Source organism: Rhinoraja longicauda, chromosome 15 (assembly GCF_053455715.1).
Source record: "Rhinoraja longicauda isolate Sanriku21f chromosome 15, sRhiLon1.1, whole genome shotgun sequence".
Taxonomy (NCBI): domain Eukaryota; kingdom Metazoa; phylum Chordata; class Chondrichthyes; order Rajiformes; family Arhynchobatidae; genus Rhinoraja; species Rhinoraja longicauda.
This window is the reverse complement of record NC_135967.1, coordinates 35498091-35523680: the sequence shown is the minus strand read 5'-3', so window position 1 is coordinate 35523680 and position 25590 is coordinate 35498091. Positions and strand designations below refer to the sequence as shown.

The 25590-nt window shown below is 39.4% G+C and overlaps 1 protein-coding gene across 4 annotated transcripts in view; it reads right to left on the bottom strand.

The window, feature by feature from the left end:
* med12 (mediator complex subunit 12) overlaps window positions 1–25590 on the bottom strand; it is a 107811-nt gene that overhangs the window by 8803 nt on the left and 73418 nt on the right. For all 4 annotated transcript variants that reach the window (XM_078412488.1, XM_078412485.1, XM_078412489.1 and 1 more), the window contains 12 exons: window positions 25177–25338; window positions 23273–23384; window positions 19701–19790; window positions 17866–17975; window positions 14581–14716; window positions 12416–12577; window positions 11348–11704; window positions 9646–9799; window positions 7354–7556; window positions 6562–6639; window positions 4169–4398; window positions 2168–2297 (listed from right to left, as the gene is read on the bottom strand). In XM_078412488.1, the coding sequence (XP_078268614.1) occupies window positions 2168–2297; window positions 4169–4398; window positions 6562–6639; window positions 7354–7556; window positions 9646–9799; window positions 11348–11704; window positions 12416–12577; window positions 14581–14716; window positions 17866–17975; window positions 19701–19790; window positions 23273–23384; window positions 25177–25338 (1924 nt within the window). The remainder of the gene's footprint in view (window positions 1–2167; window positions 2298–4168; window positions 4399–6561; window positions 6640–7353; window positions 7557–9645; window positions 9800–11347; window positions 11705–12415; window positions 12578–14580; window positions 14717–17865; window positions 17976–19700; window positions 19791–23272; window positions 23385–25176; window positions 25339–25590) is intronic.

Here is a 25590-nt window from a genome sequence, read left to right as displayed (position 1 = left end):
TAAGGCAGTAGCTCTATCGCAATGCCACAGTGCTGCTCGGAGCTGCACAAGACTTTCACTGAGTCTCTAATCCAGTACCCAAGTATAATTCTATTTACGTAGTCGGGATGGAGATAAAGATATTATCTACATAATTCAATTAACTGGTTAATGGAAGAGCCGGATAAATTGGCAGATGAAATTCAACACAAGAAATGAGAGATAACATATAAAGAGATACAATACATCCTACAGTAAAACCAATAATTTGGTGACTGTCAGAAATCCCAAAGACCCGTGGACATTTTTCCTGTGCTCACTTTACATATATCAGGGCCCTGTTTCCCACGCTCTCTTTAAACTCATTAAGTCTTTTTCCCTGTGTTCCTGTTAAACACACTTTTATTTAAGAATTTCTTATATTATGCTTCTTTTAAACAAACAAGCCCCAGATTTCAACCCTTTAAAAACAGCCATTCACTGGATTTTTAAAATTATTTTTAAGTTACAATCTGTTCGTATATTAATAGCAGTAACATCCCATAGTCTAAACAAATCTGCTAGTCTGGCACCTTGGTCCTGAGGGTGGCAGATTATCCGATTTTCCCTATATATGGCACAAATTTAACGTGCATCCAAGAACATATCTAAGGATTAATCTCTAAGCAAAAATGGTTACATTTGGCAAGATTGGTTAATAAAGCACTTTGATCCAAGTCTTCGTGATTAAAAGCTTAGAATGAAAAAGCCAGAAGGTTATGGTAAATCTTCAGGAAATACTAGTCTGGCATTTGGCAGTAATGTATGCAATTCTATTCTCGTATAGTATGTTATAGTAATCTCAGATAGACACAAAATACTGGAGTAACTCAGCGGGGCAGGCAGCATCTCTGGAGAGAAGGAATGCGTGACGTTTCGGGTCGAGACCTTTTTTCAGCCTGATGATAATCAGTATTATCAGTATGAGATTATAGTAATCTCAGTCTTAAATGGTCAGTCCTTATTCTTGAAACCATGGTGATGGAATATTCAAAGTGGTGGAAATAATTTCTTGCCATCTATTCTATGAATCCAGTGAGGCCATAGCTGAGCAAGTGTGAGGGAGTGCACTTTGGATGGTCGAATGCAAGGGAAAATATACAATTAATGGCAAGACCCTTAACAGTATTAATGTACAGAAGGATCTTGGGATCCAAGTCCATAACTCCCTGAAAGTGGCAACACAAGTAGATAGAGTGGTAAAGGAGGCTTATGGTATGCTTGCCATCATTGATCAGGACATTGAGTATTAGTCAGGAAGTCAGGACTTTGGCTTGGCTACATTTGGAGTAGTTTCTACAGTTCTGGTCACATTACAGGAAGGATATGGAGACTTTGGAATGGGTACAGAGGAGGTTTACCAGAATTATGCCAGGATTAGGGGTATTAGCTACTGCGAGAGGTTGGACAGACTTGGATTGTTTTCTTTGGAACGGCGGAAGTTGAAGGGTGACCTGTTAGAAATATATACGATTATGAAAGACTCAGAGTTATACAGAGCCTTTTTTTCCAGGATAAAAATATCAATTACTAGGGCCATAGCTAAAATGTGAGATGGGCAAAGTTAAAAGGAAATGTGACTGGCAAGTTTTTTTTTTAAACAGAGGGTGGAGAGTTCCTGGAACATCACTGCCAGGGATGGTGGTGGAGGCAGATATGATAATGGTATTTAATATATTTTTGGATAGGCATGTGGATATTCATTTCATGAGCCAGCACATTCTGATCCTATTGTACATTGATATTTACAATTTCTCATAATTGATATAATATACTGCTTTACCATTCTTCTGATCAAAAAGCAAAACTTAATTTCCTTCTTTCCCATTCACCTACCTGTCCTCAGATAGTCCTCTTCACCTCCTCAGTTCACTTTCCTTTCTGGGATTATAACTTGGATACACGATTAAACTGCTTTTTTATCCAAGCTGTTAATACAAATAGTGAATAAGCCAAGTACCAAGTATTGACCCTGCGATTCTCCGCAAGCAACAACCGGCCAATTCCTATTCATTTCTACTATTTTACTTTCCACCCATAAACCAACGTGGAATACCACAAAACCATGTATTCAACTCTGTCACTCCCAGATTATACTTTGTGGTTATGGTTTTCAGGCTGCTGATGCAACCTCTTTATCCAGGCTTACCCTCAGGATCTGTTGTTGTCGTAAATACTGCTGTTCCTGATTTGTCCTCATTGTTGAATGAACGTTCTGTTGGGATATGTGACTAATTCCTGTCATCATAGGTGCTTGTTGCATGGGTTGGTGCGTTAGCCTGCAAGGAAGAATGTTTGATAAAAGCTTTCATTCATACAGCCTCTTTACCACAAAAAAGTCTCCTCAAGTCACATTGCAGAAAGCTAATAGGCAAAATTGACAGAGCAAAAAGAGCGATTTGGCCAGAGTCGCATTTTAAGAAACTTAAAAAGGAATTACTGTGGGTGGCAGGCTGGACCTGGCGAGAAAATAAAGGGCTGAAGACCTTTAGAAGGTTTTATATGTGGATAGGTAAAGGAATGACTGCTAACAGTAGACAAAAAAGTTGCAACAGTGTTTGGAAGAATATGGAATTTTCTCAAAATTTTGTAAACAAGTTCCCGATGATTTGATCAGTGGCAGCAATGTAGAAAATATCCTGCTGTAGATAGGTGCAAGGTGTTTTAAAGTAGGTAGCATGGTGCATTATGGATGCAATGGTCAATACATGTCAATGTAAGCTTTTCTAGTGATAGCAGTGGGAAAAGAAAAGATGCTCACACATGCAGCGATTTTAGACATTCTATTGATGAGAAACTGAGAAGGATGAATAAACGTATATCAAGGTAATTTATGCAAACATCCCAATACCATTCTTTCAGCTGGTAAAATCAGTACAAATTATTCAATCTCTCTTGAACTCCACTCCAACCCAGTTATTCCCCTTATTCTCTTGCAACTTAAAATATATTTTAGTTCTACTTTTTCAAAGTTCTAATGAAAGGTCATTGACCCAAAACATTACATGTTTCTCTCCAATAATACTTCTAGTTTGACTAAATTTAAATTATAACGAAGGCCATGGATTATTTGTTTAAGAAATGTGGCTCATCCCAATGCAATTGGTTATTGTTAAATTATTTTGACGAAAGGGAAATTACACTCCAAGAGGATCCATTCTGGCAATAATATAGGGTCCAATGAACGTGGGCATCGTGTAAGGTGGAAGCACTTGCAATTTTATTCAGCCAGAGAGCAGAGTGAATGATTCATACTGGCATCTGACCAAATGCCCCAGAAAAGTTTTTTTTAACAATTTGAAATACATTTATGTAAAAATCAAGAAATAGTTAAAAGTTTCTGGATACATGAAAGGCAATGGGACCAAATAACTCTGAGAGTTTCTGCCTTGCATCTTCCAAAATTTAAGAAGTCGCACCATGATTCGCTCCCAGGGTGCTGATTTTGAAACAGTTAGACAATAGACAATAGGTGCAGTAGGCCATTCGGCCCTTCGAGCCAGCACCACCATTCAATGTGATCATGGCTGATCATTCTCAATCAGTACCCCGTACCTGCCTTCTCCCCATACCCCCTGACTCCGCTATCCTTAAGAGCTCTATCTAGCTCTCTCTTGAATGCATTCAGAGAATTGGCCTCCACTGCCTTCTGAGGCAGTGAATTCCACAGATTTACAACTCTCTGACTGAAAAAGGTTTTTCCTCATCTCCGTTCTAAATGGCCTACCCCTTATTCTTAAACTGTGGCTCCTGGTTCTGGACTCCCCAACATTGGGAACATGTTTCCCGCCTCTAACATGTCCAACCCCTTAATAATCTTATATGTTTCGATAAGATCCCCTCTCATCCTTCTAAATTCCAGTGTATACAAGCCTAGCCGCTCCAGTCTTTCAACATATGACAGTCCCGCCATTCCAGGAATTAACCTAGTAAACCTACGCTGCACGCCCTAAATAGCAAGAATATTGCTATCCTCTCTTTGTTTAACGTCTTTATCTTTGATACAATTTTTATTTGTGCCCAAGTAGTTCTCTGCCATATGACTGGATACACCTGGTGCAGGGTATTTGAGTCTTATGACCTGCAGCGAAAAAAAGTGTTGAAAACTAGAGCTAAATCAGACCCCGTTGATCAAGTTTTCCACGTGTACCTTTGTGTGTTCTGCATGGAGTGTGCATAAGCTGGAGCTTGCTGGTGAACATAGCCACTTGGTCGCTGCTGCATCTGCCGAACCTGATCTATGAGTGCAGGATTATTGGCTGTGTGACTGCTCTGGTATGGTTGGCTTGAATAGGCAGGAGGTATCATACTGCTGGCTTGCGACGGATGTGGCTGCATCCCCAAGTGAGAGCCATAGTTAGTGTAGCCTTGAGAAATACTCTGGAAGAGAAGAGGATTACATGAATAGATGCCACCCAAATACAAAGCCACCCATTCCATTATCTTGTTAATCATTTCAACATGCTCTCGATTTCTTGTTATCACTTCAACATCTTGCAATAAAACCAGTTATAACTAGCATTGTAAAATTGCATAATATCTAATACTTCTGATACATAATTACTATTATCACAAGATAAACATAGACAAATAAAGCAATTTTGCCTAGTTTGGCTTATTATTCAGAAAGGCAGTGTAGTCCATTTGCAGTGGCACCCAATATACTCCTTACATGATTCCAAGGGATTTATTTTTACCACTTTTCTGAGAAGATCATTGCATGTACTATGTGTAAGAAGGAACTGCAGATGCTGGCTAAAAATGAAGATAGCCACAAAAAGCTGGAGTAACTCAGGCAGCATCTCTGGAGAGAAGGAATGGGTGACGTTTTGGGTTGAGACCCTTCTTCAGTACTATTTTCTGCAGAAAGAACTGCTGGAAATAGTCTTGAATTTATCTTTTACCAAACAGAACTATATCTGATTTATGACTCAGTTTTAAGTTATGGTTCCAAATTTTCTGAAACACTTGTTTTAAAAATTAGTTTTTGCCTTTTTCTTTAGCAGCTGATATGCTCAAATTTCTTCAGTCTTTCGTTATTCGTCTACCTATAATACTGGGAGTCAACCTAATTTATTCGCAACATGCCATTAACACTGCTTTAAATTTTCACTAGTGCCTCACTGAGCAAACATATACATAGTTTTCAAGGACTGTCTGTACAGTTTGCATTGTTGATTGGTGTTCTTTAATGATAGGATAGGTTGAGGAACAGGTCTGCAGGATCATAAATCATTTCTTACGATCTTCTGGGCACACTTCAAGAAATGAAAGCAGTTCTAGTCAACCAGTTAAAGGAAAGATATCATTAAATTGGAACTGGTGCATAAGTGATTCACCAGAATGTTACCTGGGCTTGTTGGTCTGAGTTATTGGGAGTAGGTTGGACAGTCTGGGACTGTTTTCTTTGGAATATGGGGTAATGAGGGATGATCTTGACAAGATGTTGAGGGGTATGGATAAAGTGAACACTCATCTTTTTACCCCAACATTGAAGATTCTAAAACTATAAGGCATTGGCTTAAGGTGAACGGGCAGAGATTTAAGAGGGACTTGAGGGGCAACATTTCCACTCAGAGGATAGTCTGTATCTGGCGTACGCTGACAGGGGACACTGTGGAAGCAGATACAATCATGACATCAAATATATAGATGGGAAGAGGTAATATAAAGGGATACGGGCTAATTGCAGGCAAATGGGACAACCCCAATATGGTCGACATGGACAAGGTGTGCCAATGGGCCTGTCTTCATGCTGTACAGCTCTACAACTCCATGGCGTTGACACAATGAGAGCATGTTTATTGTTTTTGTCAAGCAAGACATTATGTATGCCATCACAAATTTCATTATATTTATAGCTATGCCAATGGGGAAAATAAATCGTACATTAAGAAGTGCAGTTTAAAGGGAGCATGGTAAACGGTGCTAGGTGGGGCATCAGGATTTCCAAATGATTTAATAATGGTTCATTGATATTTTAATATAAATCTTATCCTTCAAATGAATGACGTGCAGTGCTGCTGTTCTTGATGACCCTTGTCACTCCTTTGGCTACATTGGGTTTTTAACATGTTTATGATTCTCCAATCATTTTTTTCAAATGTTGCTCTTTGATGTGTCTCATAACTTATTCACAAGTGATGGCATTCCTATGCACTCAAAGACCTTGCTCTTTGTGTCATGTGGCTGAAGACTGGAAGGTGCTGCGCGTTAGTAGCAGAGGCATATTGTTTACACTAGACACTCGACTCTACCTGCAGTATATCATATTTGGATGGAGTGAATAATATGGCTATGGTGTGGGTGCTGAATTTGCTTATGGTATGCAACTAGTAATCATAATTTGTGGACGCAGGCAATGGCATGTTACCCACTACAGACATGGTGATTGCAAACAAATTGATTGTAAATTCAGACAGCTTTGCTATTAAATTTAACAAACTATGAATTAGAACTTGCATATATAGTTACACCTGAGGTAAAGAAGCCTTTGATAAGTAATGAGTTGACTTAATGTACACGGTAAAAAAAATGTCATACCTGAGCTTGTGACATTGATCCATATGATTGAGCTGGATTTGCTTGACGAACCTGCTGCCCATACATTCCACCAGAATTCTTGAGGAGAGAGGGAATGTGGGACAAAGAAAACGTTAGAACCTCTTGGGTTGTAACCTAGTCATAATTTGGCACAGTTAAACGTGATGTAGAACAAGATATTACAAATGAAAGCTGAAGACCTTTAATAAAACCTGAACTCAGTGGTATGAAATGGATCTGAACATCACAAGCTGCGGCTCACTCAATATTTGCTTTATTTGGCTCTTTCCTTTATTACTTGGCTACACTCAACTGTAACCAGAATAGAATATTTTCTCCTATAATTAAGATATGTACATACAAGATAATATTTTAAAAGCTTTTTTGAGCACATATATGGAAAAACTTGCTCCAACGAGACTGTGGAATGCAAGGAAAAAAAATCACTTGAAAGACATTCTTTTAATCCATTTCGATTCACGGAGCCTGTACATCTTTACCTGTGAACTGAGATTTCTAAGGTCACATGTCAAAATTTCAACATTCAATCCCAAAATTAGTGAGGTTATATGCTTTCAAGCAGTTACTTCATGAGACATAAATAGAAGTTACCTATTATTGCTATTACTTTCAGAATGAAAATCCTGATTCCATCCCTCTGTCTGCAAAGAGCTCAATTGCTTGTTGACCACTTCTAAAGATGTTACAGAATCCTAAAAGGGGCCATTCAGCCTTCTATGCCTGTACCAGCCATCCGACAGTAATAACCTCCCAAACCCAGCCCATACTTACCAATCTGGCATTTAAATGATGTCGGATGGCCTGTCCCTGTGGGATGGGAGGCTGCTGCTTGTATTGTGACATTTTATACAGTGACGGATCCATCATTGCACCAATTGGGGCCATCACAGTACTATAGGGTGGGCGATTCTGCATTATTTTGGCAAAAGGAGGTCGCACAGATCTGTAGGGCATTGTATCTAACCTTGGTCCACCTATGTGCAAAACAAACAGTGATTACAAAATGCAACATTATTCTAGACAGTTTTAATTTGCAAATGAACTTAAATATATGGAAAAATAATTTTTCCGTTTTTAGATCCATATTTAAATATAAATGAGTAATGATTCACCCTGAACAGATACAAAATATTCAAAGTCAACTCCTAAGTCTTTCTTTATGCAGCATTTCAGATCTAGAGATGCAACAGTCAGTGAGTTTGCTATTGGTGCATGTTAGTATAAAATCTAACCAGGTTATCAAGGTTAGCAGACAAGTAAAATTGGATGGCCCAAAATATACAGCTGCCCAGGATAGAGATGGTCAACTTAATAGTCCTCATTGCATTTAATAGAAGCTGCCTGTTCCTGCTGCCTACAATAATCATCTGTGATAAAAGATGGTTTATTACATTCTCGTTATTGATTCATTTTTTATTTCCCATTCCAAAAATCCATGATCTTGTCCAATTCTTGTCTGATGGATGTCTACATAAATCCAATGAGAACCTGAAAGTGACATATTTAAGAATTGTACAACTGTGAATACCCACTTCACAAAGTGAGGTCTTACAAAATGCAAGATAGACACGAAATGTTGGAGTAACTCCATCTCCATCAGTCTGGAGAAGGGAACTGACCCAAAACGTCACCCATTCCTCATTTCCAGAGATGCTGCCTGTCCCATTGGGTTATTCCAGCATTTTGTGTCTATCTTCAATTTAAACTAGCATCTGCAGTTCCTTCCTACTTATATAAAATGCAGATGGAACATCATATGAGTCAAGAGATTTTCCTATAATCAGTTTTTTTTCTTCTGCTTTAACTTAATTTTATGCAGGGTATCAGGGTCACAGGCCAATCTGATCATTGGATGTGCAAGAAAAACCTTTCCATTCCTTCCATTCCTTCACCCATTTTCCCCAAGTAGTAAAAAAATCATTAAAGATTCTTGCATCTGATTTGAATGGCTCCTGTTTAATATTCCTTCTTTTTTGCCATAAATGTTCCAAGAAAATGGCTGAAATTCTTGACCTTGTTGTCATTTTATTATGCTCCGAAATATATCAGATGATTGCATAAAATGGCATTGTTCGGTATTACTTTTTGTTTTAATGCAGGCATGTGAGGGAGGTAAAAAAAAAGAGGTAAAGAGCTGAGCGCTTGTGCGAGATAGTGGGGGTCAAAAAATTGGAACATTTACACACAAAATTACTAGTTTCAAGCCTCTTTTAGTGCATTTCAAAGTAAATCAGACATTACAAAATAATGTGAATATGTCACTGTATACTAATAACATTTTGAAGTAAATTCGCACATTAATTGATAATGCCCAAAAAGGTGGAAATTGGCTTTTCTGCTGTGTTTTATATTTTAACCTCATCTCAATTAATTTAGTTAAATAATCTTGCACGTAAATTTAATATTAACTCATTACAGTTCCATCATTGATTTTCTAGCACTCTTGGTTCCAGAGCTTTGCTGGTTTATCGAGCCGGCCAAGGAAGCCGGCTATGGGGATAGATTTGCTGGCTCCAGCTGGGCTGGAGTTCGAGAGCCCCTGCCGCAGGTTGCAAATTCAACCCACCGATCGGCCGTGGAAGGCCCGATGAGGTCGAGATTGGCTGCCTTGCCCAGCCTAGGTGCCACATTTTCGGGGGAAACTTCCAGGACAGGGGGATTTCTCGCGGAACCCCTAGTGACCTCTAGCAGAACTCTAGTGTCGATACATCGTTTCTTTTCTTTTTTTTTTCTGATCAGATTTCTCCGTTGGTAAATGCAATTTTGGCAAAGTAAAAAAACGTGGAAATCATGCAAAAAGCACGGAAAATGGATTTTAAAAACGCAGAAATCCGCAGAATCGCGGAAAATTCACATGCCTGTTAATGCTTTCGGCTTTACCAGCAGCAGAAAAACAATTACTGGAGCTTCCAAAGGGCTCTCAAACTACATTAGTTGCACATTCCCCTACTCTTCACCAACACAGAAAAATAGTGGAAAAGACAAAACTAAATTAAAATATACAAATGGGTTTTTTTAGGCATACATTATTGAAAGTTATTCATTCAAATCTTAATCACCTACCTGCTGGCAAAGGCTGATTTTGCGCATAAATACCACCACCAGGTGGTCCATATGGAAGTCTGTTATATGGATTATTAGTCTGGTGTGGCATTATGTCACTAGGAACTCCACCACCATAAGAAGCCATTCTGTGTGCACTGGATGATAAATCCGACTGCTCAAAGGTAAATAAAAATGACAAAATCAGACTTTTTACATCAGTACCACAGACTATTAATTTCGAATGTTCACAAAATTTAAATGAAATCCTAAAAAAGCTGACAGGAATCCAAAGCAATAAATAAGAATTTGAAAGACTTTGAATAGTGAAAGGCTTGGGTAGAGTGGATGTGGAAAAGATGTTTCCACTAGTAGGAGAGTCTAGGACCAAAGGTCATAGCCTCAGAATGAAAGGACGTTCCTTTAGGATGAAGATAAGGAGGAATTTCTTTAGTCAGAAGGGGGAGAATCTGTGGAATTCATTGCCACAAAAGGCTCTGGACGCCATATCAATGGATATTTTTAAGGCAGAGATAGATAGATTCTTGATTAGTAGGGGTCTCAGCGGTTATGGGGAGAAGGCAGGAGAATGCAGTTGAGGGGGAGAGTTGATCAGCCATGATTGAATGGCAGAGTAAACTTGATGGGCCGAATGGTCTAATTATGCTCCTATCACTTATGAATTTGACTGTTCAAATTAAATCAGTACATCAGCTCATCAAATATTACCATTAGTAATTCTATTCAGTATCACTGCATTTTAATACTTTATTGTTAAATTACAAATCCCATTTAAGGAAATAAATCCCTTGAACAATGTTTCAGATTCTCAGATTGGAATTTAAAAATAGAAAACATCACCGTTCTTGATATAGCAGTTAAAACATCTCACGGAATGTCCACAGTAAATACATAATGATGTTTAAATACCCTATCATACGATATGGCCAAAGTACTATTGCTTATAATTTGGATTCTCTGTCCAAGGATAAAATGTCCAATTTGTATTAGCATAGAATGCCTGGCTCACTGAGAAGTGTTAAAGTAAAATAAAGTAAAGTAAAATCTGGACTATGACATCTGCAGAGAGACAGCCTGTTTCAGTAACTTCCAACCAGATCCCTGGCCTATTCTCATCCTTTACTTTTTAATGATATCTGTACATGTGCTTTAAAAAATAAACTCCCTTGAATTTAAGACATGCAAAAATAACATGCAACATAGTGAATATGTTCTCCCCCTGTGTAAATGCGAGCCACCCAAAACAAACACCAATCACAGAAATTAAATGTGCATTGGCAGACTAATCAAAAGACAATTTTTGTGAACTACAAAACAAATAAGCATTATTAAGAATGCCATTGTATTTACAGCACTACATCGAGGTCATGGCGATTGTAATCATATTCTAGTTACTATAACTTAATAAGATGAAGTGAGGGGCATGTTACTAACAATTAATCTGCATGTTGCAGAGACAAAAGAATGACAAATGTTTGCAGTCAAGTGTATTTCATACAACCTTCATCTGTATTATAATTTGTAGAATGCAAAACATTAGCAAGGGTGGAAAGCACAGAATGTCAGTGATATGGTGGAAGATGTGGAACTGTTTGAATAGCACAATGAAGGGTATGGGCCTGGCCTGATTATGTAAGGAGCATATTAGACAGCATTTATTATGCATCTTCATAAATAAGTCTGGAATTAATTGCTAGCTCACCTCTGCTTTATTAGAAGGTGGCCGTTTCTTTCTAGTTGATTTTTTTTTCTTCTCTTCGGTAGTAGTAGGTTTCTCCAACTTTGGTGGTTCTGCTGTAGTTTTTTCTGGTTCTGGAACAACTGGTGCTGGTGGCTCTTCTTCCTCTGGGGGAAGTGGCAGTGGTTCGAGATAATAACTGCGTGGCTTTGGTTTAAGGTGTGTGTGGTACAAAAGCAACCTGTGCTGCTCTTCAAACTTAGTCACCTTGCGGTCAACACGAACTGTCCCAAACCAGCCCCAGGAGAGGGGAGCAGAATTTTTCATGCCTTCAAAAACATCCCAAGGGGAAATCTTCTGCTTAGTGGAGACTTGCAGTCCCTACAAAATGATAAATGAAAGGCATGAGCTGGGATAGTGTATTACAATTTTCAATTACTAAAATAGGAATAAAAAACCTCAAAATATACCAATTTAAGTTAGCCCGGAAATTGCGATCAGCACAATAGTAAAGCAACATTAAAATTTTATATCCACACTTTTTTTTAGGATGACTTTAAAGGCGACTTTCCCCCTTGCTTGAACTGTTCCATTCACCTTTATATTTTCAGTATCAAGCTGTTTCATGGAGTGGGGATCAAGATGGCAATTGAGCGTAAACACAGGAATTCAACATGGTCAGCAAATCAATGGGATAGATAGTTCAGAGTGAAAGCATTTTGGACCTTCTTGTGAGAGTAGCAAAGTGTGCCAAGTTTGTTTGAAAAAAAAAACTGATTTTAATGAGGTTGGAAATTCTATGACTTTCAAGCTTTCATAAACTAAGCCAGATGTACATTATTATTATTTCCTGATCTACACTGTCTTGTTTTTATCCTTACATATGCTCTGCAGTTTGGATGCATGACCTTAAACCAAGTCCGTCAATAGGATGATATCTTACTTTGGCCTTTCAATGGTGTCACTGAAATTCCATGCATGCAAGAATGTTTTCATCAAATTTAAATGTTTGAACGTTTTGATTACTCTTTAGAAAAGAAAATCACAGTTTTCACACCAAATGAAGCAATATTAGCACTTTCATTTACTTACCTCCTTTTTGAATATTGAGTCAAAGCCAGCAATCTTGTTCCCTTTGGTATCAATTAGAGAGCCTTGGGGTTCACATGTGATGACATCTCTTGTCTGTTTGGGAAGTGGTAAAAGCTGTCGCACCTTCTCCAAACTCTCCGATTGTCGGTCCCCAAGCTCTTTCTACAGCATTTACAAATAATAATATTAGCTATACGCACAAGAAATACAATTTTTTTCTATGTACCTCTCTATGACTTTTTAACAATTGCATGAACACTTGTAATTTTATAGTAATCTTAAATACTAAAATGAAATGGTAAATTGGAATCCAATCCACTAAATAGCTGCCTGATCATGAACATTGCTCACAAAGGAGCATTTTCCAAGATCTTACATCTTTTTAACCATTTCACAAAATGCTGGAGTAACTCAGCAGGTCAGGCAGCATATCAGGAGAGAAGGAATGGGTGACGTTTCGGGTCGAGACCCTTCTTCAGACTGATGTCAGGGGGGCGGGACAAAGGAAAGATATAGGTGGAGACAGGAAGATAGAGGGAGAACTGGGAAGGGGGAGGGGAAGAGAGGGACAGAGGAACTATCTAAAGTTGGAGAAGTCAATGTTCATACCGCTGGGCTGCAAGCTGCCCAAGCGAAATATGAGGTGCTGATCCTCCAATTTCCAGTGGGCCTCACTATGGCACTGGAAGAGGCCCATGAAAGAAAGGTCAGACTGGGAGTGGGAAGGGGAGTTGAAGTGCTCAGCCACCGGGAGATCAGGTTGGCTAAGGCGGACTGAGCAAAGGTGTTGAGCGAAACGATCGCCGAGCCTGCGTTTGGTTTCGCCGATGTAAAGAAGTTGACATCTAGAGCAGCGGATACAATAGATGAGGTTGGAGGAGGTGCAGGTGAACCTCTGTCTCACCTGGAAAGACTGTTTGGGTCCTTGGATGGAGTTGAGGGGGGAGGTAAAGGGACGTGTTGCATCTCCTGCGGTTGCAGGGGAAAGTGCCTGGGGATGGGGCGGTTTGGGTAGGAAGGGACGAGTGGACCATGGAGTTACGGAGGGAACGGTCTCTGCGGAACGCAGAAAGGGGAGGGGATGGAAAGATTTAAACCTCCAGTTTAAATTCCATTTGGAATATTTTGGAGGACCAAGAACCAAGAACCAGTAGTGGGGTCCCGTTTTAGGTGACGGAAATGTTGGAGGATGATTTGTTGGATACGCTGGCTGATGGGGTGGAAGGTGAGAACGAGGGGGATTCTGTTCTTGTTATGAATGGGGGGAGGGGGAGCAAAAGCGGAGCTGCGGGATGTAGAAGAGACCCTAGTGAGAGCCTCATCTATAATGGAAGAGGGGAAGCCCCGTTTCCTGAAGAATGAGGACATCTCTGATGCCCTGGTGTGAAACACCTCATCCCGGGCGCAGATGCGGCGTAGACGGAGGAATTGGGAGTAGGGGATAGACTTTTTGCAGGAGACAGGGTTAACCATTTAGTTAACGGACAGAAAATCAAAGTCTGCAAGCCTGTGATTTCCTGTCAAACGTTTCACTAGAAATGCTTGATCAAAATTAAAATGTAATCAATCCTCAAAAAGTCAAAGTATCCGAAACATTATGATTGTCATTTTTTGCATTATCAACCATAACTTTCTTTATCATTTCCATGTCTTTGAATAAAAGTCACAGGAGCAGATAAGGCTCTTTTATTGAGGCATCTTTAAAAAAAAGTAGCATAGTGCAAGCTTCCATCCACTTTATTTGAAGTAAATGAGCAACTAAGGTGTTAAAAAGGGGGGCAGGCAAGAAACATTGTAAAACTGTCTTCCATGACTGAAAACTGTCTTTTGCAGCATTGTAAGCATCTGATGATATATTACAGTATACAGAAGATAGGAAACAGTATTAAAAAGAGCTGAATATATATTGAAATGACAGCAGATCGACACTACAGATCTAACACAGCAAAGCAGAATTTTAGAATGATGTATATTGCACAAAGGGACAACTGAAACAGATAAAAACAGACTGGAGCAAGAGTTTTGGAATTAATTATTCTGCTGGATGTGATGACTGGAAATGAGACTGGAAAAGTTGACTGGCTTCCTACATCAACAACTGTCAGGTAATCTTGTGTCAAGAATCTCATCAAGATGTTCCAAAACACACAAGAACTAGACATTACCCTGAGTTTCTTTACGAGGTTCATGTAAGCTCTCTTGTTCTCTTCCATGCTGCCCTGTGAGATGCTTGACATATCCGCTGCCAGAGTCCCGTTGACCAGCACACTGAGCATATCCAGGACTGTAGTGAACAGCTCACTAGAAAAGAAGAATTTTATTCTCAGAAGTATTTCACAGAAAAATACAGATATTTTAGTTGGTCTCACGTGAAGCAGTTAGTGTTGGTTGCACAGACAACAGGGCTTCAGAATCCTAGCCATTTTTTCACCTCGGAAATTAAAAATGCCAGGAATAATTGTAGCCTCTCCATCCAACTAATTGCAACTAAGTTCATAACTAGTCACATGTATAAATATGGTACACACTCTAGTCCATGTGAGTGACCTGCAAATTTAATTCACTGACTTCTCAATTAAGTCAAAACCAAATTTAGAATTGTATTGATAGATATTTGGAGAAGGCAGGAGAGTGGGGTTAGGAGGGAGAGATGGATCAGCCATGATTGAATGGTAGAGTAGACTTGATGGGCCAAATGGCCTAATTCTGCTCCTATTACTTATGACCTTATTACCCTATTGCTGCCACCAAGCACTGTGCCCCTCACCCACACTCTGAGATTGGCTGTACCAATACTGACGTATTATTCTGTCTATTTACAGGATAGCAAACTAGAGATGCAAGTCCATCAGCTTCTCTAATGTGATCGTGCAGATGATAAAGTTACATAGTTTTAATGAGAGCTTCGCTGGATCTTGGATAGCTTTTTATCTCAATTAGCTCCACATTTGAAGACAGAAGCAGGGGAATTTATTATGGGGAACAAAGAAATGGCAGACGAGTTAAACCGTTACTTTGGATCTGTCTTCACTGAGGAAGATACACACAATCTCCCAAATGTTCTAGGGGCCGGAGAACCTAGGGTGATGGAGGAACTGAAGGAAATCCACATTAGGCAGGAAATGGTTTTGGGTAGACTGATGGGACTGAAGGCTGATAAATCCCCAGGGCCTGATGGTCTGCATCCCAGGGTACTTAAGGAGGTGGCTCTCGAAATAGTGGATGCATTGGAGATCATTTTTCAATGTTCTATAGATTCAGGATCAGTTCCTGTGGATTGGAGGATAGCAAATGTTATCCCACTTTTTAAGAAAGGAGGGAGAGAGAAAACGGGTAATTATAGACCAGTTAGTCTGACATCAGTGGTGGGGAAGATGCTGGAGTCAATTATAAAAGACGAAATTGCTGAGCATTTGGATAGCAGTAACAGGATCATTCCGAGTCAGCATGGATTTACGAAGGGGAAATCATGCTTGACAAATCTACTGGAATTTTTTGAGGATGTAACTAGGAAAATTGACAGGGGAGAGTCAGTGGATGTGGTGTACCTCGACTTTCAGAAAGCCTTCGAAAGGTCCCACATAGGAGATTAGTGGGCAAAATTAGGGCACATGGTATTGGGGGTAGGGTACTGACATGGATAGAAAATTGGTTGACAGACAGAAAGCAAAGAGTGGGGATAAATGGGTCCCTTTCGGAATGGCAGGCAGTGACCAGTGGGGTACCGCAAGGTTCGGTGCTGGGACCCCAGCTATTTACGATATACATTAATGACTTAGACGAAGGGATTAAAAGTACCATTAGCAAATTTGCAGATGATACTAAGCTGGGGGGTAGTGTGAATTGTGAGGAAGATGCAATAAGGCTGCAGGGTGACTTGAACAGGTTGTGTGAGTGGGCGGATACATGGCAGATGCAGTTTAATGTAGATAAGTGTGAGGTTATTCACTTTGGAAGTAAGAATAGAAAGGCAGATTATTATCTGAATGGTGTCAAGTTAGGAGGAGGGGGAGTTCAACGAGATCTGGGTGTCCTAGTGCATCAGTCAATGAAAGGAAGCATGCAGGTACAGCAGGCAGTGAAGAAAGCCAATGGAATGTTGGCCTTCATAACAAGAGGAGTTGAGTATAGGAGCAAAGAGGTCCTTCTACAGTTGTACCGGGCCCTGGTGAGACCGCACCTGGAGTACTGTGTGCAGTTTTGGTCTCCAAATTTGAGGAAGGATATTCTTGCTATGGAGGGAGTGCAGCGTAGGTTCACTAGGTTAATTCCCGGAATGGCGGGACTGTCGTATGTTGAAAGTCTGGAGCGATTGGGCTTGTATACACTGGAATTTAGAAGGATGAGGGGGGATCTTATTGAAACATATAAGATAATTAGGGGATTGGACACATTAGAGGCAGGAAACATGTTCCCAATGTTGGGGGAGTCCAGAACAAGGGGCCACAGTTTAAGAATAAGGGGTAGGCCATTTAGAACGGAGATGAGGAAGAACTTTTTCAGTCAGAGAGTGGTGAAGGTGTGGAATTCTCTGCCTCAGAAGGCAGTGGAGGCCAGTTCGTTGGATGCTTTCAAGAGAGAGCTGGATAGAGCTCTTAAGGATAGCGGAGTGAGGGGGTATGGGGAGAAGGCAGGAACGGGGTACTGATTGAGAGTGATCAGCCATGATGGCATTGAATGGCGGTGCTGGCTCGAAGGGCTGAATGGCCTACTCCTGCACCCATTGTCTATTGTCTATTGTCTATTTAGCTGGGAAAGCCTCTATCAGGCCCATATATTGCCATGAGAAAAATCTTGACATAATCTAGAAACACTACAAATATCTTGCCACGACACCAGATTTTGTTTTGCCTTTTCTATCTTGTTGTTCAAGAATTCATAGCATACTAATGAAAATAAGATTCCAGCAATATTCTGCTACAATAAAAGTATTTTTCACTGCAGAAACAGGTTCAAGGTAAAACCGTTTCATTGCTGCAAGCAAATAGTTAGAAACAGGGTACACTTGCACCTCCAGAGTGGTAGCACTATTTGTTTTAACTCTGAAAATTAAATCATATTCTAAATTATAATAGACCACAATTCAATAAAATAAACAAAGCAGTAATCCACTGTAGCTACTGATTACAAATAAAATTATTATTTTAGTTAAGAATTAAATACTTGATATTAAACTTAAATTGCCAAACTGCAACAGATGATTTTTTGAAATGATAAAATCCATCAGCTTGTCGAATGTTTAAACTACACCATGAGTCAAGATAGTTAAAGATATCCGCCCTGGAAAAGTAAACTAACCATCTAACTTTGAGATTAATTCTGTCCTCATGTCAGTTACACATTTAATCACTGCATGACAAACCCATACATGATCCATACACAATCACATTGGGCTGTGTTCACAAGAAAATATCAACACTTCATACAACAAAAGTAATTAAAATACATACTTGTTTGACTGCATGTCAACTGTTCCACTGCTGATTATATCCAAGAGAAGGACAGCCCACTCGGTGGTCCCCTGCGTACTACGCTGGACAGTGTCGAACATCCCACCTACCTGAGGCAAAAATCCAAAGCAGGAAAAAAAGGTGTAATTTTCCACTTTTGATAAAACTGTCTGCACTCAAATCTAATTATAAGAGTCAGAAATAAAAAATAGATAACATGAAGAAAAGGACAACACAGTTACTGTTTCAGATCAATGACCAGGCCAGGGCTGCAGAAGTAGACTGTGTGGACTTCAGCTAGGCTTTTGATAAGTTTCCACATGGTAGGTTGCCTTGGAAGGCAAGATTCTATGGGATCCAAGGAGAGCTAGCTGACCTGATATGGAATTGGCTAAACAGTGGGATGCAGAGGTTGATGGTGGAAGGTTGCTTTTTGGACTGGAGGCTTGTGACAAGTGGCGTGTCTTAGGGGTTGGTGCTGGGCCCATTGTTGCTATTTGTCATCTATCTCAACGAATTGGACACAAAGATACAAAACACGACTAGAAGGTTTGACGATGATACTAAAATAGGATGGTTTCATCGACTTTTGTAGAGCAGAGGAATCTAGGTGTGAATACATAGTTCCCTGGAAGTATCGTCACAGGTAAATAGGTTGGGGTTGGCATCTCTTGTCACGCTGACCTGAATTAAAGCTTTAATAGGAACCTGAGGAGCAACATCTTCACACAGTAGGGGCTGGATATACAGAACGTGCTGCCAGAGTAAGTAGTTGGTGCATGTATAACAACATATAAACGATATTTGAACAGGTACATGGAGAGGAAAGGTTTAGAGGGATATGAACCAAATACAGGCATATGTCACTAACTTGGTGTTCTTGGTTGGCATGGACAAGTTTGATAAGAACACACCTCCTCGCTGTTTAACCCCAATTAGGAACTGGAAAGTAGTTTTAAGACTGAAGAGTGAGGAAATTGTATTGAATAACAACTCTTCTCTCCCCTTCTACAAATGGTGCTTCTGTATCAATGGCCCAGACCTCTGCTTCAGTAACTAAGCCATTGAACTACTGTACCCCTGACTTGTTAAAATGTCTGTATTTAAATTATCAATGGTCAATAATTTAGATTCCAGTGATGCCCCAAGAACTGAATTTGCCTATTATAATTGCACATAATAAATTATACAATATAACTACCCAAGAGGTGAAGCGTTCAGGTGAAGATCTTGAATCAATGCAGCTGACATATTAGGGTTTTTGAATGGATTTTTTACTGTGAGATGGATGCTTGGGCTTAAGGATTTTTTCTTAAATCTATATGGCCCACTTGAGGCAACTGTTTACAACCCATCACATATATATTTTTTAATGCAATTGTATTTTTCGTTTGGGAATTCTTAGCCTTTTTACCTCTCAAAAATAAACAAAAATGCTGAACTTAAAGGCTCGTGTTTTAAAGCAATGTTTGATAGAAAATACAAATAATCTTGGCTCTGAAGTGATAACTCAAAAATTATAGATATTAAGTAATATATTAGCCCATCATTATAATCAACACATACATATTGTGAACACTGCACCTGTGTTTGCCTGGCTCATAGGCAGGTGAACAGAGAAATTAAAAAATGGGTATTTTTCAATTTAATTTCTTCCTTTCCAGTAAATTACATAAATGATGTTACAAATAAGGTTAGACGAAACAAAAAAAAAAAGAAAATTTTGTTAATGGAAACAATTGCCAATTGTGCATTCGGAAGAAAATGAACGAATAAGAAAGACCTTCACCCAACATAAAATACATTTAATTCTTTTCTGCACAATCAGTCCTTACAAGATTTAAACGGAGTTTCAGGGCTTCATGCATCATCTGTTTTGCTTTGCAGTCATCTTGGTACTGATCTTCACGCCAGTTTGTTACAATCTAAATAGAGTTAATAGCACAAATTATTGAATTAATTTGGTGTTTGTCAATAAAACAGAGCTGACAAAAAATATTAGGGAATAATAGCATTTCATTCAGCAATTACAACAAAACCATGAAAAAAACATTTCATTTTGCTGTTTTGCCCTCTGCAGGCAATTGTTTGAAGCATATAAAATGGCTACATGGTTGAGATATCTAATGCTTTTCAAAATTTGGCAACGTTTCCAAAAAAGGGAATGCTTGAAGAAGATCACCAAGAATTACACATTCATTTTCAAAAAAAGATAATGTGCTGGAGCAACTCAGCAGGTCATGTAGCATCTGTGAAGAACATGGATGTGGCATTGAATTGGGACTCTTCTTTTGACTGATTTGATTGATTGAAGTGAAAAATACAGTGTAGAAATAGGCCTTTTTGTCCCGCAAATCCACGCTGACCGTCAGTCACCCATATTCAATGGGAAGCCCGGGGCACCTGGAGGAAACTCACTCAGTCACAGGGAAAAAGTGCAAATTCCACACAGACAGCACCCATGGCCAAGATGATTGTGGTGAGGGTTGGGAGAGAAACTTGCAACAAAGGTGGGGTAGCACAAAGCCTGGCGACTGATAGGTAGATATAGGTAAGGAAAATCATTAATAGGCAGATGGTTGGCCAAAGGCCAGAGATGAAAAGATAAAAATGGGTAGCAAAGGATAGACAGATAAGTATAGAAGAGGTGAGAATTGAGGCCAGAAAAATGAATATAGGTGGAAGGGGGCAGGGGGAGTGGGTGTGAATCCAGGTGAGGCACAGGAAAGAGGGGGAAGGAGAATAATAATTAAATAAATAAATCGATAGACGGGGGTTGCTTGTAGGTTAGTTAAGTAAAATTGGAGAATTCAATGTTCATACACTTAGCTTGGATGCTACCCATGAGGAATACAAAGCGCTATTCCTCAATTTGTGTGTGGCCTCACTCTGGCAATGGAGGCAGCCCAGGACAGAAAGGTCTGTATGGAAATGGGAAGGGGATTTTAAATAGTTCACAACCAGGAGATCCAGTAGCCCTTGGTGGACCAAGTGCAATGCTGACCATTCTGTCCTGGGCTTCCTCCTGAGGCCACACGCAAACTGGAGGAACAGCACCTCATATTCCATTTGGGTAGCTTATAAACTGATGGTATGAACATCGAATTTGCCAATTTTAAGTATCTAACCTAAAACCCAAAATGCTTTGTGCTACCCCACCTTTGTGCTACCCCACCTTTGTTGCAAGTTTTCAGTCAGAGAGTGGTGAAGGTGTGGAATTCTGCCTCAGAAGGCAGTGGAGGCCAGTTCGTTGGATGCTTTCAAGAGAGAGCTGGATAGAGCTCTTAAGGATAGCGGAGTGAGGGGGTATGGGGAGAAGGCAGGAACGGGGTACTGATTGAGAGTGATCAGCCATGATCGCATTGAATGGTGGTGCTGGCTCGAAGGGCTGAATGGCCTACTCCTGCACCTATTGTCTATTGTCTATTGTCATGTATCCATGTTTTCCAGAGTTGACCCTTGAGTTACTCCAGAACGTTGTCTTTTTTTTGTAAACCAGCATCTGAAGTTCCTTGTACCCCTCATTCCTTTACAACTTCAGGTCTTTTACAACGTATTAAAAACACAGCAACAAGCTTTAGGGAGCTATATTCTCCAACACCATACAGATGTGCACAGGGATACCATCACCAACAACGTGAATAACCATAACAATGTAAATAATATGTTTATTTTAAGAAAACATTCTTTTAACACCACAATATCCCCAAGACTACATTGCGTGTATTCTAAAGTTTCCATTTCTTATTTTCTAAGACTTAACACTAAAAAATTAGTATTCATCAAAGTTGGACTTTGGAGCCGAATTAATTATTTCCCATTGAGACAGCACTCCCCTCTGCAACTGAAACCCTGACTACAATCTTCAGTCTGAAGAAGGGTCTCGACCCGAAACGTCACCCATTCCCTCTCTCCTCGATGCTGCCAGACCAGCTGAGTTACTCCAGCATTTTGCGATACCTTCGATTTGTACCAGCATCTGCAATTATTTTCCTACCCTGACTACAATCAGTGAGGATAGATGACAAATCATCCACTATCATAATCCTCAACACTGGTACTCCACAAGGATGCAGCCCAGACCTTCGGTCTACCTCATAAAAATTATCTTTAATATGACTGCACTAAACTTATACCCTTCATCTGCACACCATCAATGGCTTGTTGTAATGAAAATGTTTTCACTGATTGGATAACATGCAAACAAAAAGCTTTTCACTGTACCTCAGTACGCATGACAATAAAATGACTAAACAAAACTATTAAGGGAAGTATCCTGACAGTACAGCAGATGTTACAAAGCCACAGAGACCTACAATTATACATATATATATAAAACAGACTGTGTGTAGTTTTATAGCCCTTTTCAATCTAAATATACTTCCACGAAAACAAAAATCCATTAAAAGTAGATATTGTTTTATTGTGTACAGAAGTTGGAATATTATGTTACAGTTTTTCCAAGGCATTTGTACGGCTATGCTTGGTACTATGTACAGCTCTGGTCACCCTGCTATAGGAAGGATGTCATTAAACCGGAAAGGGTGGAATAAAGATAAAGATAATGTTTATCTTTATTGGGTCTGGATCTAGACAGTTCGAATTCTGAGAATAGGTCGTCTTTTTTTTTCCCCCTGGAGTTGAAGGCTGTGGGGTGACCTTATAGGCGTTTATTGAACCTTGAGGGGCATAGATAAGGCGAAAAGCCAGAGTCTTTTCACAAAGATTGAGGAATTTAAAACTTGACGGTGTGGGTTTAACGATCGAGGGTAAAGATTTAAAAGGGATCCGAGAAGCAACTCACAGAGGGTGGTGGGTATGTGGAATAAGTTGCCAGAGGCGGGTACAATGCCAACATTTAAAAGACACTTGGATGAACACATGGAGAAAAAAGGTTTGGATGGATACGGGTCAGGCACAGGCAAGCGGGACAAGGTTGGCTGGGAGTCAGGATGGACAAATTGGGCCGAATGGCCTGTTTCCAAGCCATATATTTCTATGACCAATTTTTTTTTTCAAGATCACTGAAAAATGGTTTTAAGGGTAAAAAAAAATCCTTAACCAACTTGCTCAGGGCTCATCAGGTATCAGGATAGTAGTGGGTAGCACTCATGCTTCCAGAAACCTAAGAGCACATTCCAGTTCAGGGCTAGAGAAAATGATTTAATGATATTGGGATGTTTATAATTCTGAGTAATGACAAATGAAATATTAAATCAAAATTCTGCTGTCTGCTTAAATTGATAGTTAAGTTTTCAGGGAGGAGGAAGTATTGAAAATTGTATATTGACATCATATGGATGAAATTTATGTCATAGAAAAATTGATAGACACAAGTTATATTACTTCACGAAATATTGAAACAAATTTACCGATTCACAACTAAATAATGTTAAAGGTTAATTACCTGTTGGACCTGGCTGTAAAGGGAGGTGAGAAGTCCTTCTCTTTGTTCATCCTGCCCCTTAAGGCATGTCAAAACCAAAGAAAGAAATGGCTGTTGACTCAGCAAAGACATACTGGGAACAAAATTTAGACAAAATATATTATTGCCCACAAGTTGTCTTAAACTGCTGAAATCAGGTTAATTTAATCAAACTAAACATAATAATTAAGCCCTGGTGATTCTTCTAATTACAGGCCATCTTAAAAAACCCAGACACGCAGTGGATATTTTTTCTAAATAATTTCACATGTGAAGAGTTAAGGCTTGCACTGTTAAAAAAAAGCCACTGTTTGAAAATAAAGAGAAAGGAAGTGAGGTGATAGTGATTAGGTGACAGGGTGAATGCAGGGTGAATGGAATACTGGGCAATTGCACAGTCATGAACTCCCAATGTTAAGAGACAGTAGAATATTAGAGAGAGCTCAACTCAGTGAGAGTTATTGTAAAAGCACAAATAAATCTCTTTCATGCTGTTTAGGAATGCAAAAACGATGCAGAATATTGGGGTAACATTTAAGCATGCATTCTGATGTTGACTACGTGTACTTAAAATACTAAATGTAGAAACAAAGAACTACAGATGCCTGGTATTCAATGTAACATTGGAAGGGGATCTTTGGATGTACATCATACTACAAACTAAGCAATGCTAAACTAAAAGATCGGTAGGTGAAGGGCTGATTCACCATTGTACAAATTGATTCATGATGATAAAATATCCTTGGTTCAATGCTGATTAACCTCTTCTTTTCACTAAAAGGAACACTGAAAAAAAGTGAACATCTGTCAAAGTCATTCCAAACTAGGAAGGATGAATATCTGTGGGGAAGGGGGCCTTTGTGGAGGAAATAGTAGTGTTGGGCATTAACTTAGTCTATCATGATATGTTATTTAGCACACTGAATCCAAAGGTCAGTTCCTCATCAAGACTTCTCTAAAACCAATCATCTGGACCAGATCAGGTCTATTGAAACATCACATATATGTTCCTCCTGATGCCACATTTTATCTCAGCTTAGACACACAATCATCATGCATTCACGTTTGCTGGATCTACAACTCAAAATTCCCTACTTAAGAGCAGTATAAGACACTTGCAGATTAAGGTGGCAGTGTCAAATATCAAGAGCAATTAGAGATGGTCAATACTTGTTGGAATGCATGCAAAACTTATAGCTCCACAATTGAGGAACAGAGATTTAATTATTGTTTTGGGTTCAATCCAGATACAAATGAGCAAGTCGATAGTCTGAGTGACAGTCTTATTTCTTATTGTGGCTCCCTTTCACGCCAGGCACAGGTTAACTCAAGTTGTGTTTGGGATATCAGCAGGATTAATTTGTTGGTTGCTGCGGTGCCGCAGGTGACTTTTCTTAACACTAGTTAATACATTTATGTCCATTTTGCAAATCCTATCTAGAGATGTGATGTCCATGTGATATTATATCCTATCTAGAGATGTGATGTCCAGCAGTGTCCTTCTTAAAACCATCAATAGCATTTAAAACCTTGTGTACAGAAAATATTTTAAAAGAATATAATTATTAGCACAAGATAGGTTCAGGCTAAATTTATTAATCTTAACTTGATTAATTAGAATGGCTAAACGAGAATTGGAATACTTCTTCAGACTATCTATTCCTGGAGGACAAAGTACCTCTACCTTCTGTTATGAACAGTTCTTTGGAATGTAACCCTGCTGTAACCTGGGGAAGGCCTGTAAAATGGGATGGACTAGGGCTCATTAATGCTCAGAAACATATAGCGACTCAACACCAGAATAAGTTTCAATGGGGGAAAATTGTAAGTACCAAAACAATACATTGTTGCTACTGCACAATAAAAAAGCTACAATACACACTTGCCTCTTCTGTTTTTGCCGATCCCGTTCTTTTCGTGAGGACGACCCAAGGTGTTGTCCCTTCTCCAGTTCCTCACCAGCAGCTTTCAACACATGGCCTTGGACAGATGTTGGCAATTTTGCAATTAACGGTGCCACCAGCCAAACTCCTGTCCGCTCTGATGAGCTGTTTGAGAAAATGAAGGTGTATTGGAAAGGCAAGAAAGTACAATGCAAAAAATATGGTCTCAATGGCCCAAGCTATTGTCAATGTTGACGATAAAACATCTTTGCATTAAACCAAGTCCTATTGGCCATAAGGAGTACGGATTTGGCTGATCACAGCATCTGGCAAGCTAAAATAGGCATTAACAAGCATTAAATCTCTCTCCTCCATTAGAACAATAATTTTAAGTCGAGATATCTCTGAAATACAATG